The sequence below is a fragment of the Marmota monax genome, unplaced genomic scaffold (genome assembly GCF_021218885.2).
Source record: "Marmota monax isolate L192 unplaced genomic scaffold, Marmota_monax_Labrador192_F-V1.1 WCK01_AAM20220418_F8-fsc00061, whole genome shotgun sequence".
Taxonomy (NCBI): domain Eukaryota; kingdom Metazoa; phylum Chordata; class Mammalia; order Rodentia; family Sciuridae; genus Marmota; species Marmota monax.
Genome location: NW_026695230.1, coordinates 18523705 through 18542605, shown reverse-complemented (window position 1 = coordinate 18542605; position 18901 = coordinate 18523705). Strand labels below are relative to the sequence as shown.

Below are 18901 nucleotides of genomic sequence, written 5' to 3'. Positions count from 1 at the left end.
GGACCCCCCTCTATTGAAACAAAGTGTCTTCTTTGCGGGGAAACTCCAGTGGGAGGCGTAGACAGACCATGGGACCTAAGCCCCCTTGTCTGGCCAGCCAATCACTGGGCGGGACACCGGGAGCCAACCCCTCTGCGCCAGCCCACGCAGCCAGCCCTCTTTGCTGGTTTGCTGTGCTCAATTCGGAGGAGTGAGAGAGGCTTTAAAGGGCTGAAGGTTGAGCTCTCCGTTCTCATCAGAAAGCAGGTACGGGTAGAACCTTTTCCTTTTGATTTGTGGCTTTCAACACGGGGATTTACCCTTTGCCACCGACACCCACGAAGACCCACGGTATGAAAAGACGTGTCTCTTCTTAGATGTGCGTTCTATATGCTGTAGAATAGGAAGGACTCCGGGGGTGGGGGGTCCTTCCAGCGCCCACATTCTGTTTGAAGACGAGGGAAGAGGCCCTGGACTAAGTCCCGAGGATCTTCCAGGCCTGGGTGGTGGGGAAGGCCAAGCTGCAGTCTTTCAGGGGTGGCCGTTGTCCTCGTGGGAGAGGGGAATGTGCTGACTGAGTCTGCGGTCACCTGGGACAGGGATGGGAGACAGAATCGGGGTTCGCACGTAATGAGGAGTCTTTGCGTGGAGACCTACTATCACTTGTAACTCATGTGCTGGCTGCTTTTAACTTTCCAGTTAAAGTTTTAAAGTGGTCTGAATAGCCCATTTTAATCAGACCCGGGGGATCTAGGCAAGGCCCTCTCTGACTCTGGCAGGTGTTTTTCTTTCAATTCAAGGCTATTCCTGTCACCTGTGCTCTGCTGGTACTCATCTTGCTTCAGCCTTCTGTCCTGACTGGAAAGCAAAGAAACCACCTGAAAGCTGCTTTTCCTGTGCTCCTCACTACCAGTTTATTTCTTATTTTGGTAGCAAACTTGTAGAACGTATGTATCAGTAACCTAAAATTCTCTCTCTCTACAGAGGCTACCAATAAATCGCCCACCCACCAAATCCAATGATAGTTGGCAGGTATTCATTTATCTCTTGGGGATTTGACAAAAGGATTTTGCCTTTTTGACTCCTCTTCCATTAATTTAAAGGAGTTCATTTTGATTCAAGAAAGTTTTTACAAATCCCAAACAGCAAGAACCAAAAAAAAAAAACAAAAAACAAAACAACCTCCCCCCCCAAAAAAAAAAAAACCTGTGGATAGTATTTTGATATATTTTTTAATGAATGCAAAGGGTTTGTTTTAATTCCTTAGTTATAATCCTCATATTTCTACCATATACTTTTAGTCCTGTACATATTGTATATTGTCTATTGTAATGATTAAACAGACAAGCATGGGCCATACTTTTATGTGTTTTTCACTGATCAAAATTGGATTCTTTGAGATTATTCTGAAAAAGCACCCTTATGCCCAGAACTTTCTTTTCTGTATTTGAGATTTTTCCCATGGTATGATGACCCAGAGAAGAAAGTACTGATTGAAAGGTCATGCAAGTTTTTAACATTTTCAGTAGTTGTGGACATGTAGCTTTCCAAGTATAACAATTAACATTTATGTTAACAGTATCTGCTTAATCCCATTCTTAACATGGTATTATTTTTTAAGTTTATTTTTGCCATTTTGATAATTGAGAAGTGCTATCTTCTGGTTTGCATCAGTTTTGGTATCTGTTTGAACTTTTTTTTTTTTTTTTTTTGAAATATTTAACACTTGTTAGCCATTTGCTTTTTTCTTAAAACTTCTATAAATAGGCAATTCACCATACATTTGTTTTCATTCTATCCTGATCTGTTTGTATCATGCCTTTATTAAAGGTGATGTGAACCTTTTTAAAACCAAATTTTAATGTGAACTATATGTAACTACATTAAATATAAATGGCAGTTTCATAAGTGATTACCAAGTGATCCCTCATAGAAACCATCACTAGATCAAGAAATAGAACATCACCAGTACTTAAGAGCCCCAGAGTATGCACTCCTACATCTTGTCCTGCAGCTGTAACTCATCCAACTTTTCGGGTACTTTATTACACCTACTCCATTTTAAAAATACATATGCCTTCATAAACATTATTGTTCAGTGGGATTTTTTTTGTTTTGATCTTTTAAAAATGGAATTATGCAGTGCACAATCTTATTTGGTTTGGCTTCTTTTAGTGATTGTGAGATGATTCATCCTAGTGGCATATAGCTGCAGATGATGTATTTTTGTTACTGTATGGGATTTCATTGTACAAATTTTCCATAATTTTGTTATTCTGTAGACAGATTCATTTTTTTCCTAGTGTTTGGAAACTACAGATCATACTGTGGTAGTAGTTCTTGCATTATTTCTGAAGCATATGTACATACATTTCTACTGGATAGTTGGGAGGAAGGTAATTGCTAAAACATGAGACTATGCCTATCTCCAATTGAAAAAACCATTTTATTTTAGAATAAACTTTTTAGAATCACAGAAAGTTCATGTATACTTTTTTGTTACAACTAGGACAGTAATTAAGTTAATTCAGCTGCACTTAACTTGGTTTTCACAGGTTTTTTTCCTACTGTTTTTTTTTTTTTTCTTTTTGTATTCCTGGATTCTGTTCATTACATTTGATCACTTTCTCTTTCGTTTCTTCTGGTCTGTGAGGGTTTCTTAGTCTTTGTCTCTGGTGACCACAACAATTTGAAGTTACACATATTTTGTGGCATGTCCCTCCATTTGGGTTTGTTTGATGTTTTACTCTTGGTTAGACTGGGATTATGGGCCTGAGGGAGGAATAACAGTGATGTGCCGTTCTTAGTACACACTTGGGAATGATGTTATTAACCTTCATCATGGGACTGAGACAATGTTTGTCATGTTTCTCTATAAAGTTGCTCTAATTCTTTATTCTACATTTTGGAAGCAAATCGCCAAGCAGAAGGGTGCCTGCAATGTGATGGGAGGGAGTGATGCTCCACCTCCTGGAGGAGGGGTATGCAGCAATAAGTTAAAGATTTCTGGAAAGTGGTTTCAACTGGGGCAATTCGCTGCCCTGGGGAAATTTGGCAATATCTAGAAGCATTTTATTTGTCACAGCTGCAGAAGATCAAGAGTTTTAATGGCTTCAAGTGGGTACAGACCAGGAATGCTACTAAGCATCATATAACAAACACATAGCAGAAAATTATCTAACCAAAAATGTCAGTAAAGCTGAGATTGAGAAACTGCTATTGGAGATTCCATGAGGACAATCGAGAAAGGAAATCAGGCAGGTCTATAGGAGGAAATAAACAAAAATGTGCTCTTCTCTGGGGTAAATGACATTTCCCCACAGAACTTCTTATTTCTATCCTCAACCATAAAGAACCTCTCCTTCCTTTGTGTTCTCCTAAGACTACTGTAGCTCAGATGACAGCTGTTATATATTTAGAAGTCGTCTTCTAGCCAGGCATTCAGCACAGGTTCTAGTATCATAGATCATGGCGGCACCAATTTCATGTAAATGAACTCCCAGTGCCTAGAAAAAGGCAGCACTACTTAAGAGAAAGAGTAAGATTTGTAGTTGGATAGGCTATTTGTCAACTCTGTGACCTAATTTCTAAGTGTCTGTATCTGTAAAATGTAAGTAAAACCAAACTTTAGGAGAGTGTTTTAAAGACTAGACAATCTTGGGGCTGGGGTTGTGGCTCAGTGGTAGAGTGCGCGCCTTGCCAGGTTCGATCCTCAGCACCACATAAAAATAAAGGTATTGTGTCCATCTACAACTAAAAAAATATTTTTTTAAAACAGGCTAGATAATCTTTTCATAAAGAACAGTAGGTACTCAAGAAATATAGTCATTATGAATATGAGCTGAAGGAATAATTTATTTTGAACAAATATTTTAATTATTGTAGGTGGTAAAAGTTCATGTCATTTATTTTAAATTGAAATTCTCTTAGACCCTGGTTGCCCATATTGGTTCAAAACATTTTGGGATAAATGAATACCTTCACATAAGAGAAGTGGCACCAAATTATCTGTTTTTCTCCTGAAAATGTAAATAAAAGAACACAAAACAAAAAAATCCCTTGAAAACAACAAATCCATTAAGAAAAGGCCAGAGTATATTGTATTCTAATCAGAATTGCAGATATAATGTAGTTGAAACCCAATAGAATTCTGACTTGAATAAAACTTGTCTCAGAGGAACACAAATGAAAAAAGTGTGGGATTATGAGAGTCAGGGAGAGAGAAAATATCAAGATATAAGGTGTTCTCCATGTATATATAGTATGTCAAAATATTCTCTATTGTCATGTATATCGAAAGAACAAATTTTAAAAAGACATAAGGTGTTGTTAAAATGCATTATTATGAATGGTACCTTGTAAGTTACAGGCATGTATTAACTTCCTTAATCCTTATAATGTAGGCATTCTTGCCATTCATGCTTACAGATGTGAAAAATGAATCCCCAAGTACCTGTTGGCTTTTGTAACAGCTGAGCTATCTTGGTGTAAGTATAGAGGAGGCAGTTAGATTGAAGTGGACTGAAACTGTAATAAGTAGAGAAGATGCTTTAGAAGTTTTGACTATAAACATGAAGGGTGTATGGTGTGAAGGGAACATCTATGAAAGACTAAATTATATTTGGAAAAGCCTAATGGAAAGACCTCAAAGACGGGGAGAAGTTGAAGATAGAAGAGAGAAAATGAGATGAGAGATCACTCATGGATCACTTTGAGAACAGTTAATGCTGATGAGATTCAGATCACAGGTGGAAGGATAAGCTACAGAAAGGGAGTAGAGCCCCTTTGTTACAGGAAAGAAGAATAAAAAGGCCTATTTACAGTGATATCTGAAAATTTTCTAGTTAGGAAGTCAGGCATGTGTTCTATGCCTTACTTTCCCTCACCTGCCATATTCTGTATGTCATGGAGAAGTTTGTATTCCTTTAAAGTTTCTATAAATTTATTCCCTTTTACTACTTTTTAAAAAGTCACTATGTAACCTATTTTTGTCAGATTTATCTGTAATCTAGAATATTTCTGCAGTGTAGTAAAAAAAAAAAAAAAACTCTAAACCTGCTGATAGTTCACCAATAACTATAGGACAAATCCACTTTCCATTTAAGCAATTAAACTGTCCCTTTTGTACATTTTTACTTCCATCGCCTGTCTTTTCCAATACCATTAACAAGAATGAAAGACTGCAAAGGGCAGGGGGTTTGAGAGAGATCTAAGCTGAATTCTGTCCACTTTTTAGCTCTGTCTTTTCAGGCAGATCACTGAAGAGGAGGTGAGGACCTTGAAGGTATTAGGGAGTGTGTTTAAGTGGCTAACTGGAATGCCCATGCTGAATAAAAAACTGAATAAAGTGGCTGATAAATGAAATGCAGGGCTCAAAAGACTAGAATTTGGTGTTTGAAAAACTGTCATGGGAATCAGGGCTTGAAATTGCTCAATTAACTCTAAGATATTAGTAGAAAGTGAGTTATGGGAGTCTGCAATTTAAGAATTTTAGTAGTAGCTATTGAAACCTGCAATGACAGCATTAGAGTAAAATGTTGGAGTGCAATAAGGTCATGAGAGTTGATGTCAAGGATATGAAAGAATTCTATCAGGGATGAGCTTTAACAGTGAACTTCACCCACAATAACTGTTGGGAGTGGGTATGAAAGGAGTTTGTGAGCAAGCACCAGACATTTAGAGCCTCTATGAATTTGTGACCAGACATGATATGGTAAAATGAGATTGTGGGATGTTCCAATTGTATATGTTTCAAGAGTTATAATGTATTGGCAAGGATGCAGTAACAATGTTTTATAGGCTGAGATATGTGTTAGGTGTCTGTGGGGAAGAGAAGGAATCAGGAAACTAACCCATACTTAGTAGGAGCCTGTTCTGTGCCAGGTGATACATGAACCCTACCTCCTTTGATTCATACTACATTCCTCTGAGGTTGATTCTCATATCATCTCTTTGGAGAAGTATAAACTAGGCTGATAGAGGATGAACTGACTTTCAAACTTTTACAGTTCATAAATGGTGGGGCTGGGGGGCTGGGATTGTGGCTCAGCGGAAGAGTGCTCGCCTAGCATGTGGGAGGCCCTGGGTTCGATCCTCAGCACCACATAAAAAGAATAAATAAATAAAAGAGATATTGTGTCCAGTTACAACCAAAAAATAAATATAAAAAAAAATAAATAAATGGTGGGGCTGGGACTGAATTCTGGGAGGGTGGAAAAAGTAATGCAATACAATGGTCTATGTCAAAGGATTGTTTTATGTCAGGAAATGTATCAGAAAATGCTATGGTTCTCAAATCATACTTTTCCACATGTCCCATTTATTCCATGTTTTTTAAAATTTCTTTTTCCCCACTGAAGCCTGAATTCTGATCCATGGACAAGATGGCAGATTCATCGTCATCGTTTTCCTTCTTTTCTGATTTTGGGCTCCTATTGTATTTGGAGGAACTAAACAAAGAGGAATTAAGTAAATTCAAGTTGTTCCTAAAGGAGACCACAGAACCCCAGCCCTGTCCGATACCCTGGACTGCTGTGAAGAAAGCTAAGCGGGAGGAACTTGCTAACCTGATTAACAAACACTATCCAGGAGGGCAGGCCTGGGATGTGACTCTCAAAATCTTTGGCAAGATGAACTTGAAGGATCTGTGTCAGAGAGCAAAAGCAGAGATCAACTGTGAGTGATACTGGGGACAAATCTGGGGGGAGGGAGTAGGAAGTGTTTCCTAGAGCTCTTCCAAATGATTCTTTAGAGGGACTTGGGGATTAAACCACTCTAAGGGACATAGGCTTAGTGGTGGTCTCATACATGGGGAGCTTATTAGATCATTTGGGCAACACTAAAGCAGGAGATTTTGAGTAATATCACTCAGCCAGGCTTTTTTACAGGGATAACTTTTTGTACCTATTAAAATGACTAAAGAAATTGATAGGAATTATCCCATCTAATGGCCTTTGCCTAAATGATAAAGTCATAGGTTAAATTCTGAGAAATCTCAAATATGCTTTAAAATATTTGCTGAAATATAATGGGCTAAAAATTACTAAAAGACAAAACAAAGCAAGTATTTTTAGCAATCTCAGTATTATAGACATTTAAAATCCATTGCCCATATACAAGGCTTTACAGCTACAAGTGTGTATACATTATATACTTTGTGCATCTTCATTTTGCTCTAAGGTCAATATAGGCAAGGAAACTGAGACTCGTACTACACCATTTACCCTTCGTACTACACCATTTACCCTAGACCTACAGAGTAGAAGGAATGGCAAGTTTTGTTTGCACCGCATCATTTCCTCCCTTGGCTAAGCTGGTGGGGTTTGAGGCTCTGTTGCCTCTAGTTTCTTTTAACCCAGATAGTCTCAGAACTGGAGCACTGAGTAGAAATGCTGGATCCTGTTCTGTCCATCACCTAAAATATTTGATTTTGGAAAATATCATGATTCTGTTGGAACTTGTTGCAGGGACAGCCCAGAAAATGGGACCACAGGATGCTGAGGCTGGAGAGGCACCAATTCAGGAGGTGGTGCTGGGTGAGTAGATAGGCTTTTTGTCAGCATTTGAGCTTTTGAAGTATCATGGGGGGCTTATCTCCCAGAGGAACATTGTTCAACTTTTGTTAATATCTTCTAATACCCCACCTGTTCCTGAATATCATTCAGAAAGAGTTGACAACATTGGCTGTCTGGTCCAAAGTCGGAATCAGGGCCATATTAATGCAGGGCCTCAGGAGAGCAGTATTTGGAAATGTCCAGTTAAAAGTTGACAGTGTGATGAACAAGGTGGACTAAAAATTTCTTGAGTTGGCAGAGGACGTACAGCTTATCACATCTATTACCTTCTTTCAGAGTAGTGCTGTAATTGAGTTCCAGGTGACCAACTAGTTCATGTTAATTATAATTTCTGGAACCAGATCTTCTCCATCCTGGTTCATCACCATTTCTAATTCCCTTGTTTTGTTTTGAATTATACTTAGTTGAGTTCTAGCTTCTATAAATGGAATGAAAGTAGAAAGAAAATTGAGCCAAGTGAGAGAACTTTATTTTTAATCTAGCTACAATGTTTTCTAAATGGCCACATTATTTAATTCAATAAATGAGAATATACTTAATTTCAAGCACCAGTGAATACAGTTTGCTTATTAAATGACCTTGACTATAACTTCCCACACCTGTAGTATGAAAAACACTAATGATAATTTTTATTATTTCAAACCTAGTGGGTTTGTTGAGATGTTTGTTTAAATACAGTTAATTATGTCTATATTATTTTTCAGCAATTTGTGATAAAAGTTAACAGTACTTCTTATAGAAACTTTAGAAAATATTATAAGTACAAAATTGAAGATATGAAGAACAGCAATGATTTGATTCTCCTCTTTATGTATATCAATTCCACACTGTTTGAATTATTGTAGTTTCATGATAGGGTTTAGTTTTTGCAAATAGTTCCTCCTCCAACCTACCAAAATGTTTTGGCTATCATATGTTTGCTTATTTCTATTTTTGTTTTTCAACTTCCCATAAGTGAAACAAACCTATTTTTTAAAGGATTCAAAATATCATTTAAAAAGTGGGTTTCCCCTTTTCTCCTCTTCGTATCCCAACCTGCTATTAATATATCTTAGAATCAGAAATGTACAACTAATCCAAGTCTAGTTTCAAATAATATACCACATCATAGTACAAATATAATAACTTGTGTTTATCATTGCTGCCATTTTCACTTAAACATAAGCATATATAGATAATATAAGTAGAATACCTATTTGAAAATATTGTTGTGATTATATTAAAGTGTTATCCATTAAGACATTCTAAAATAAGAAAAATAAATACCTTTATTTTACCTTTCCAAAAAAAAAAAAAAAGGAATTAACCAGTATTAACATTTTGATGCATATCCTATAGGTTTTGAGGCACATAAAGTTTGTCTACTTTTTCCAAGACAGGATTGTATTAAACAGATTTCCCTGAAACTTGATTTCTTTTTAACTAAATAATTGATATTTTGCATATTTGCATTTTTGCATATATCTGTACTTTATTCAGAAGTTGAACAGTATTCAATTATGATTGCATTCTTTTCTGACACTTCTTGTGTACAAGGAGATATTCATCTCTGGGCATGTGATGATGAACTAGGGATATAGTCTCTACCCAAGTGTATCATTTCTTTGAAAGTAATAATTAAAGCTTGTGATATGTATTGTGAATGGAAAATACATCAAGTTTTGAGAATATATGAAAGGGAGAACTATTCTAGGACTAAGATTCAAAGAAGGTCTTTCCAAGACAGTATCATTTGAATGGAGATCTAGGGGGAAATCAAGATCCTAGATTAAGATGAGATTATGTTTGGACACTGGGAATTCTTTTCTTCAAAATATTCATGCTTTGCTTCAGTGTTCATTAATATAAATGAATCTACTTTGGATTATTTTGATGTATAGATTCAGGTTTGTCTTGTTGTCCTCCCTAGTTGCTGTTATTGTCTCTTACTTTTTATCTGGATGATGATTCTGGTCACCACATATCATTCTTTTTCTCTGTTGAGAAAGGTATAAAGAAGAGAACATATTCTAGAGTAAATCTAATTTTTATTTTCCATAACAATTTAACAGCTTCTAATGCAGGCTTTAAGCCTACAGAAATATTTGTTTTGATTTCTCCATTTAAAAATCTAAGCCATCTTTGATTTCAGCCTATATTACTTTTGTAACTCTGGTATTCTTAACATTGCAACTAATGAAATTTGTTTTGATCATGTGTGATCAAATTTGTTTTGATCATTTTTTTTTTGTTTTTCCTGCTCCATTATGTCCTAGGTGGTGGAACAGAATACAAAATTCAAATAAAGGAAAAATTTTTTGACATATTGGTTAGGAACTCCTTGCCGGGAGAACCTACAGATTTCCATCATGGAATTATTCAGGAAGAGCGAAACCTATTGGAGCATTTGTTTGATGTGGATGTCAAAAGTGGTGATCAGCCACAGACAGTGGTGCTCTGGGGAGTTGCTGGAGTTGGGAAAACAACATTGATGAGAAGGGCGATGTTAGAATGGGCAGAGGGCAATCTCTATCAACAGAAGTTTGCCTATGTTTTTTATCTCAATGGGCGAGAAATTAGCCAGCTGAAAGAGAGAAGCTTTGCTCAATTGATATCAGAGGACTGGCCTAGCAATGAAATCCCCATTGAAAGTATCCTGTCCCAGCCAAGTAGTCTTCTTTTTATTGTTGATAGTTTTGACGAACTGAACTTTGCCTTTGAGGAACCTGAGTTTGCACTTTGTAAAGACTGGACCCAAGTACACCCTGTGTCCTTCCTCATGAGTAGTTTGCTGAGGAAAGTGATGCTCTCTGAATCATTCTTGTTGGTGACATCAAGATTCACAGCTTCTAAGAGACTGGCATCCTTGTTGAAGGACCACTGTTATGCAGTGCTACTAGGAATGTCTGAGGATTCAAGAAGGGATTATATTTACCAGTTTTTTGAAGATGAGACATGGGCCATGAAAGCATTCAGTTCATTAAGAGACAATGAGATGCTTTTTGACATGTGCCAAGTTCCCCTACTGTGCTGGATCATCTGTACTTGCCTGAAGCAGCAAATGGTGAGGGGCAGCGATGTCACAGTGATCTGCCAAACAACCACAGCTCTGTTTATGTGCTGTATCTCCAGCCTGTTTGCACCAGTAAATGGACACTCTCCTAAACTGCCCAATGAAGCTCAGCTAAGGAGCCTGTGCCACTTGGCTGTCAGAGGAGTATGGACCATGACACATGTGCTCTACAAAGACAATCTCAGGAAACATGGGTTAACCAGATCTGACCTCTCAATTTTTCTGGATGCGAATATTCTTCAAAAGGACACAGAGTATGATAATTGCTATGTGTTCACTCACCTACATTTTCAGGAGTTTTTTGCAGCTATGTTCTATATGTTGGAAGTCAGTTGGGAACACAGAGACCATTTCTTCCCCCAGTCTTTGGAGGACTTGAAGCTATTACTTGAAAGTGAAAGTTGTCAAAATCCCCATTTGAGGCAAATGAAATGGTTTCTGTTTGGCCTTTTGAATGAAGATAGAGTGAAACAATTGGAGGACACTTTTAATTGTAAAATATCCCTGGAGTTAAAATCAGAGTTACTTCAGTGGATGGAAGTATTTGGAAAAAGTGACACTTCTTCATCACAGCTGGAACTTCTGGACTTGTTTTTCTGTTTCTATGAGACTCAAGATGAAGCATTTGTAATCCAGGCAATGAGCTATTTTCCAAAGGTTAAAATTGAGATTTGCAAGGAAGCCCATTTGCTTGTGTCTTCATTCTGCCTTCAGTACTGCCAATGTTTGGAGACCATTAAACTGTCTGTGACTATGATATTTGAAAAGCCGTTAAACTCAGGCCCTGTAGCCGACACTTGGTAAGTGCCCTGTGGGGGGGATAAAGAAAGTAGATTTTGTTGGAGGAGGAGTTGAACCAAGGTCCCAGAGCTGGGATAACCTTGGAGAGCTGATCCACTCTGTGGCAAGGAGGCCAGGCATTTAAACCCCTATTGACCAGTCTTGACTGCTATAAGAAATAAGCAAAAACTTGCTTGAGCTGGCTTTTCTGGTTTGAAGGCAAAATTCTAGAAAAGGCACAGGGATGACAACTCTCAGCTGTCAGCATTCCCAGCAACTCGGGGAAATGAATGCTTCAGTTCTGAAGGAAGGATATGGTGTCATGCAAACTTGCATCCATTGTAGGAAATATATTCATTTTTAAAAACAATCCCTTCCAGAAAAATAAGGGGCCAGAAACTACTTGCTGAAGCTGATACACAAAGGTCATCTACCTGTACTGTGTACCCCTGTACTCTACTGACCTAGCTCACCTTCCCATTGTCTAAAGGTAGACCTTTAGTGTATGTGAGCATGCTTTATGAAAGATCTCAGCCCTTTAATGCCTATGTAAAGACTATCAGAGGTTAGTAAGAAATAATAGGTGCTGGATAAATGTGTTTTTTTTTGTTTTTTTTTAAATATTTACTCTTTTTATTTATAGTTGGACATAATACCTTTATTTATTTATTACTATGTGGTGCTGAGGATCGAACCCAGGGCTTCACACATGCTAGGCGAGCACTCTACTGCTGAGCTACAACCCCAGCCCTGGATAAATATTTTTTAAAAGAATAATTCACCTTCAGCATTTTATGTATATTATTTGGCCCTATTCCCATCCTCAAGTTGACTTTTCTCACCTACCCATCTAAATCTGGGGGACAAATTGAACTATAGAATTCAGTTCCAAATTTAATTAAAATTGAGAGCTTACTTGGTCTCATAATGAGCCAGACACTCAACATGTTGTCCAGCTTAATGCTGATAGCAAGAAAATTATACATCTTATACATAAATATCTATTTAAGGTTTCAAAGCTGAGATTCAGAGGTTTACCTAGAAAATAAGTTCTTTTTTTTAAAGAGAAATTTTTAATATTTATTTTTTAGTTTTTGGTGGACACATCTTTATTTTATTTGTATGTGGTGCTGAGGATCGAACCCAGCACCCCGCGTATGCCAGGCCAGCTTGCTACTGCTTGAGCCACATCCCCAGCCCTAGAAAATAAGTTCTTGATTCAAGAACATCAAATAAGACAAACACTTGCTGAGTATTTACTGTGTACCTGACGGTCTTCTAAGACCTTTGATTTATTTTTTCCAACAATCCCATGAAGTAGATGCTCTCTCTCATTTTACTTATGGAAAAAAAAAAAAAGACACCACAAAGGCATAACTTGAGTGAGGTCACACATCTGAGTCCCCTGAGACTTTAATTTTCCAACTTTTTCCCCAGATGTTCCATTGGACCTATACACAATTACAGAAGCAGCCATCTCTTAAGAACATATATTTCCTTTTCCTCTGAACCGTGATAATAGAAATTGGGGGCTGGAATGCTCTGACCTTTACTTTTAAGGAGTTCAAGTAATTTTCTTCAGTCAGTTTTCTTAAGTCTGACTTCCTTGTTCCATTTCAAGAAGATGTGACTGAACCCAGGCCTAAGAATGTCTTTTATACTTAACAATAAATGTTTGGAAGTCTGGCCACTAGATTGTCAGGCCTCATGCTAGCTTCCCTCACTTATGTTGCAGAGTTGCTAATGCTAGAGTTGGCCTTGTTGCTAAAAATTTTTAAAAGGACCTGAGAACTCAAGTTTTAAAAGGGTCATTGTAGATGACTTCAGTCTATTCTACAAGATAACTATATTGTAAACTTGTCTCATTCACCATTTTGTCTATAGCATTTGTACATAGGAAATATTTGAATGTTTTATTATGTTTTCACAAATTTGACCTTAAGTGGTAGACCATTACTCTGTAGTACCATTCATTCCAATTTAATTAAGGTATTGGAACCAATTTATTTAGTAACTATTATGAACAAAGCAACAGATATTTATAGTAAATATTTTATACATAATTTATTTACTAAATATTTCAATGTAAATGATAGCTAACAATTGTTAGGAAGCCCTTAAAACCTGAGACACTTGCATTTTCTATAGGTTGCTTTGCTGAACTTTCACAGTTATCATAAGAGATTCTCAACTTTATTTGCCAAGATGAATAAGCTGAAGCTCACTTGATTAGTAAATTTTTCAATTAGTGAGTGGAAGAGTTGAGTTGTTCTGTGTTCTAGAGCTTATGCTTATTATAGTCACCAGGCTACTTCTGTTTTATTCCTTTACCACCCTTTATTCATCTTAGAGTCTTTGGTAATATACCTGATAATTAACTTGTTCAGCATTTGAATGTTTGCAGGTGCTTCTGAGTTCCCACTTATCTTGACTATTGAGTCTTCACAACCTTATAAAGAGAGAAGACATTTCCATTTTATAAATGAAGAAATCTTGGAGCTCATGGAATTGATGTGATGTATCTAAAGTATTATAATTAGTTAAATGATAAGGCTCAAAGCCTTTGGTTCTTAATATATAACATACCACACCACACTAAATTGCTACCTACTAATCCTAACCTTACTTTGTGGTCATATGCTTTTTTTTTTTTTTTTTCCCTTCATGACATTGACTCTTCAGATATTTGATCTCTTGTTCTTCCCAGGTCTCTTCCTCCAAAGAGAAATCTCTCTAGTTTTAATTTTTTTGTGTATTTAGGGAGTGGATAAGAGATGGGGAAGCTATTAAGAAAACAAAACTTCTAGAAAGATGCCAAGTAAAGAGAAGACTTACTGCTGGACTATGCCCATGGCAAAGCTGCACTGAATGCTCCTCCAGTTTCCAAAGCACTTTTACTTTTATACTAATATCATCTTCTGAGAGTTGACTGAGCTGAAATAGATTCACACATCTTTTTCTTCTTTCCACTCATATATAGGCAAAGGGACAATGATCGTATTATCCGTTGCTGGAAAAATCTCTGTTCTGTGTTTCACACAAATGAAAACTTGAGAGAATTGGAACTGTATCATAGTAACCTTGATGAATTAGCAATGAAGACTTTCTGTCAAGAACTGAGGCACACAAATTGTAAACTACAAAAACTACTGTAAGTCTGGCATAAGAAAATTTAATGGAGTTACTGATCTTTCTTATCTTCCACTTTTATTAGGGGAAACCAATGGTAAATAAATAGTCATGCAACACATAATAATGTTTTTGTTAATGACAGATGGTGATATGATAAAATTCTATCTCCTAATGATCTCATAGCTATCTTGGTTTCTGTAAGTCCTATCATTTATGTTTGCAAAACAACAAATTGACTAATGACACACTGATCAAAATGTGTTTATCATAATGGTACTTTAAAATCCTTTGTCAAAATACTGTTAAGAACACGAACAGCAGAAACTTTTGAGGATATGGGAGCATAACTAACTTGTTTTGGGAAAGATTCTACAGGGTGTGATAATTGTTCACATGAGATTTTGAGGCTTAATTAGGAATTTTCTAGGTAAAGAACACAGAGACATGGGGAAGTTGGGACTGTAGCTCAGTGGAAGAGTGCTTGCCTGACATGTTTGAGGCACTGGGTTTGATCCTCGGCAGCACCACATAAAAAAGTATTAAATGCACACATCTGTTTTTTTTTTAGTTGTCGATGGACACAATATCTTTATTTTTTTATGTGGTGTTGAGGATTGAACCCAGTGCCTCACACGTGCAAGGCAGGCTCTCTACCACTGAGCTACAGTCCCAGCCCTTAAATGTGCACACTTTTTTTTTTTTAATCCTTTTTTTAAAAAAAATATTGTTTTAGTTGTACACAATACTTTTATTTACTTTTATGTGGTGTTGAGGGCCTCACATGTGCTAGGCAAGCATTCTACTACTGAGCCACAACCCCAGCCCAAGTACACACATCTTTTTTTAAAAAAAAAAACAAACCCACAGACATTCTAGGCAAATCAGCAAAACACTTTCAAAGACAAGCTCTAGAATTTTCTATTTTTTCTTCTGAAATTGTTTTTTTTTTTTTTTTTTTCTTGGCGCTGGGGATTGAACTCGGGGGCACTCGACCACTGAGCCATATCCCCAGCCCTATTTTGTATTTTATTTAGAGACAGGGTCTCACTGAGTTGCTTAGCGCCTTGCTTTTTTGCTGAAGTTGGCTTTGGACTTGCAATCCTCTTATCTCAGCCTCCCAAACTGCTGGGATTACAAGCATGTGCCACCGCACCGGGCCTGAAATTGGTTTTCTATTGAATAATTTACATTCAATAAAATGCCCAGATATAAAAAAATGTTATATTGTCACCAATACCCAAAATAAGATAAAGTATTTTCTTCATCTCAGGAAATTTCCTTGTAGCCCTTCCTATTCAGTCCTTTCATGTCATCCAGTCCCAGAGGCAATCATATTCTAATACCTGCCATCGTGGGGCAGCTTTGTCTTTTCTTGTAAATCCTTTAGTTTAACTAATACAGTATATGCTTGTTGTGTCCATCCTATTTTCTTAAATATTTGAAAAATGTCTTTCTTACATATTTTAGTCTTTTTCTTATTACTGACTAGCATTTCATTATATGACTATACTACAGTTTCTTTATTCATTCTCTTGTAAATGGAACCCTGGGATTTTCCTAATTTTTTAGCTGTTTTGAGTAAGACTGCTTTGAATATCCTTTGAATTCTTTCCTTGTGACGTAAGTTTTCATCTTTGGTGAATACTTGGGAATGGAATTGCCGATTAATAGATGTATGTCTTAAAAAATGGACAGTTCTCCAAAGTGATTGTGCCATTTTGTAGTCCCAAGAGCAATATATGGAAGTTCTAACTGCTCTTTGATAGCAACAAATGTTGGCAAATATAATCTTTTAAATTTTGTTAATTTGGCTCTCATGCTCTTATTTTTAAAAATGTGTTTGTTTGCATGTCCCTTGCATTCTGCTAGAACCTGGAACTGATTTTATTTCCCTCTATATTTTAGTGCCTGTCTCATATGCCCAAGGTCCATTGGGTGCTTAGAAGTATGTATTGAATGCTGAACAAATGATGGATCCTTGTTTCTATCAACCCTGAATGCTCTTTCAAGGGGAAAGAGGCTTCATTAAACATTTCCTCAGAATCTGTGTTTTTAGTGAGTTCTGGTAATAGATTTCAAGTAACTAGAGTTCATTGGTCTTGTAGATTAAGGAGTTGAGGAAAGAGGGTATATGCTATGATTAAAGCGTTTTTGGAAGTCCTTTTCACTCATTTCTAAACCTCTGGCCAACATTATCCCTTCATTGAATGTCACCAGTCCAAATCTTAAAAACCAAACCAAAATGCTGCCTTGTTGGTTAAATGGATTCCTCTTTTAGAATGCAAGGGTCTCTGAGAGGGATGACACTCTGGTGACCATTCTGTCTTTGCAACCTTAGTGGTAGTTCCTTTACTTTAACAAGTGAGACTGCTTCTGATTTATATTTACAGAGTGCTTTAGGCACTTTTATTAGATGAGGATGGTTAGTGTGACAAGTGGATAAAAAAATATTTTCTTGTGGATGATTGGGGGCAGAGATGATGGGAGAAAGGGTAGTGATCAGAGCAGAGGGGAGGTGGTATCACAAGAGGAGGTTTCAAACAGTTAAGTGTGAACAGACTGGGAATTTGGGGCCAGCAAAGGCACTACAGAAGAATCAGACATATTGACTGAGTTAGCAGATGGAAAGTAGGAAAGAATATTGGAAAATTTAACTTTATATTTTGCTTCAAATTGCCTCTGTACACCTAAAAACATCCGTAAGATTACAAGGCATATTTTGTAACAATGTGTTTTGCTAATGATGTGTACCACACAGTTGATATTAGCTATGCACTCATTTTGATTACTTAAAGATTTTAATATTGTTATTTCATGTTATAGTTGCAGTATTTGGAACAGTGCTGATGATTTTGGTAGTCATTCCTGAGATTAAGTCTTCAGAAGCTACTCTCTGCTCTTCCTGATGTTATCACCTTTTTCCTTTAAGGTCAAAAAGGTTGGTGGTGTCAGGATATAAATGGAAATCAAAGCTGTAACACAGTTGCTTGTCTAAGCAATACTCTGAAACTCAGATTAATTACCTGACCTAAAATATGAGAAACACAGTCAGATAAAAGATGAAAGTAAGATAAGAAAATACTTATGTCATATCCAAGAGTTGAATATGAATAGAGAGGGGTGCTGTAACCAGAGATAGAGATGATTTTGTAATCCCTTCTGCATATTTTTTTTTCTGAAGGTTGAGATCTGTCGCCTTCCCTGATGATTGTCAGGGTATATCTAGTTTGTTGACTCACAACCAGAATCTGATGCATCTCGACCTGAAAGGGAGTAAAATAGGGAATAATGGAGTAAAGTCATTATGTGAAGCCTTGAAACACCCAGAGTGTAAACTACAGAATTTGAGGTAAGATTTGGGTTTTTTATATTATTATTGAGATTTTGATCTGTCCAAACAGATAGCCAAACAATGTATTAATGATGACAGGGTGCAGTGCTGGAGCAGGCTCAGTTTTACTTGAGTTTTGATAATGAATCCCCCTCATTTATAACTGCAACTCAGTAACAAGACCAGAGGTTGAGAAAGAACAGTGTGGCAACTGTAAAGGTGCTTGCTTATTATCAGATATTTATCTTAGTGTCAGCTGTCTACTGATTTTTCTTTAAGAATGTGAGAGCATTAGCAATCATACTTTTTCTGATGATTAAAATCTGTGACAGATTTTAAGAAATATATTATTTTCCAGTGAAGATCAAATAAATCAGTTTCTGACAAAATAAAAAATCATTATAGTAGGTTTTATCTTAGAAGTTTTTGTAATCCCTAGACTCAATTCAGTTGGCCAAGACTGAGTCTTGATGCATGAAGGGCCAGGTATGCCACCGTTGTGGAAAGAAAGGTGTTGGAGAGATAATTGATATCTGAAGTGAATCTTTCTTGGATTCTGTGACCAAAGGAATTTTTTTTTAAAAAAAGTCTTACTGGTTTCTGCATGAAATTAACCTATAGCATGTCTGGAGAGTTCTTGGATAATTCTTAAACATGGGTTGAATGCAGTTGTCATCAGGCCAGGTTGGGGCAAAAGATTTACAGCTGTGAAGTAGTTTTAGGACATTATGAATAATTTCTGTAACCTGCCCTTCTGATCTGTAATCCAGTAAGAAGTATGTAACTGGTTCCCATGTCTAAAAATAAAATGTATTAGTAGCATAAAACCTGTTAAATGGTAGGAAAGATATTTCTTAAAGTGGGAGCTGTGTATCTAAGACAAAAAAATCTTGGCATGAGACAGATCGGCAATTGAGGTTTGAATAAAGTCTTCTGCTGAAATTCATTAACTTTTGCTACCTTGATGAAGACCAAGTTAGCAGGCTTTCAAGTGGGGAATCATCTCTGTGGGTTAACTATTAGGGCTTCTTATACCAGTGATTAGATGCTTTT

The 18901-nt window shown here is 36.8% G+C and overlaps 1 protein-coding gene across 1 annotated transcript in view; it reads left to right on the top strand.

Annotated features, from left to right (window-relative positions):
* Positions 1–6362: 6362 nt before the first annotated feature.
* Nlrp14 (NLR family pyrin domain containing 14) overlaps positions 6363–18901 on the top strand; it is a 30273-nt gene continuing 17734 nt past the window's right edge. The window contains exons 1-5 of the mRNA XM_046437949.2: positions 6363–6654; positions 7446–7514; positions 9809–11405; positions 14372–14536; positions 17699–17866. Of these exons, the coding sequence (XP_046293905.1) occupies positions 6363–6654; positions 7446–7514; positions 9809–11405; positions 14372–14536; positions 17699–17866 (2291 nt within the window). The remainder of the gene's footprint in view (positions 6655–7445; positions 7515–9808; positions 11406–14371; positions 14537–17698; positions 17867–18901) is intronic.